This window comes from Melanaphis sacchari, unplaced genomic scaffold, assembly GCF_002803265.2.
Source record: "Melanaphis sacchari strain LSU unplaced genomic scaffold, SCAv2.0 Contig151_pilon_pilon, whole genome shotgun sequence".
NCBI classification, from domain to species: domain Eukaryota; kingdom Metazoa; phylum Arthropoda; class Insecta; order Hemiptera; family Aphididae; genus Melanaphis; species Melanaphis sacchari.
The window spans coordinates 94,503-95,371 of NW_020270665.1; the positions used below are offsets into that span (position 1 = coordinate 94,503).

The following is an 869-nucleotide window of genomic DNA, read 5'->3' on the forward strand; positions in this document are numbered from 1 at the left end:
AAAATCTTAAAAATTGTGAATCAATTTAATTTATACTTATAATATTTTTACTATGTTATATAGTTTGTTCAACAGTAAATAATCTATGTTTATAATCGTTTTTGAATACGGCCATTAATCATTGATTTAAAATTTAAATAGACAACGCGCCTCTAACATGTGTTATTTAATGAAACAGTGTACCTAAAGAATTAATCGACATATTCTCTTACTATATACGCACCTTACATGTTACATACATATAACAGCATAGTCATGTATCTATTAGCATTTGACTTGTCTAAAGTTCAGTATTTTAAGATCCGAAATATTATATACTTAATTTTATTTTTTGCACTTCAATAGATACTATACCATAGTATTCTTTTAAAAATATTAATAGTTTCTTAAATCCTTATTATCATATAAAAAATAAAGACACTTACGTGAATATGGGTTCACCGGAAGTGGACAAAATTGAGGAAGATAACGACGCGGCTTGTTCGTAGCTTTGATCTATCGGGTTATTTTCCTTCTGTTCTTTAAACCACATAACCATGAAAAATCCGGAAGAGTCTGTAGACTTTCCCAAATCTTCGTTTCGTGTGTCACAAGGCAGATAAGCTTTTCCGCCAACCGGAACTGCTACTTGATCGACGGGTACTGTAAAATATAAAAGTTTTGAAACTATGAAACAAATATGAATATAAATCAAACCTGTATTTATAAAACAATAAAGTACGCTCTGACACATGCTCATTGCGCAGAGCACTACTCTGTAATTTAACAGGTATACGCTGTCAGGAATTCTTAACCACAGGGCAATATGGGGTAGACACTTATTCAGAATAATATTATACACCATCTCCTTCTACGGGTCAAGGTTTAAA

The 869-nt window shown here is 31.1% G+C and overlaps 1 protein-coding gene across 1 annotated transcript in view; it reads right to left on the reverse strand.

Annotated features, from left to right (window-relative positions):
- LOC112591991 overlaps nucleotides 1–639 on the reverse strand; it is a 93,135-nt gene extending 92,496 nt beyond the window's left edge. Inside the window, exon 1 of the mRNA XM_025335953.1 lies at nucleotides 426–639. Within this exon, the coding sequence (XP_025191738.1) occupies nucleotides 426–538 (113 nt within the window). The 5' untranslated portion in view covers nucleotides 539–639. The remainder of the gene's footprint in view (nucleotides 1–425) is intronic.
- Between the last annotated feature and the right edge of the window lie 230 nt (nucleotides 640–869).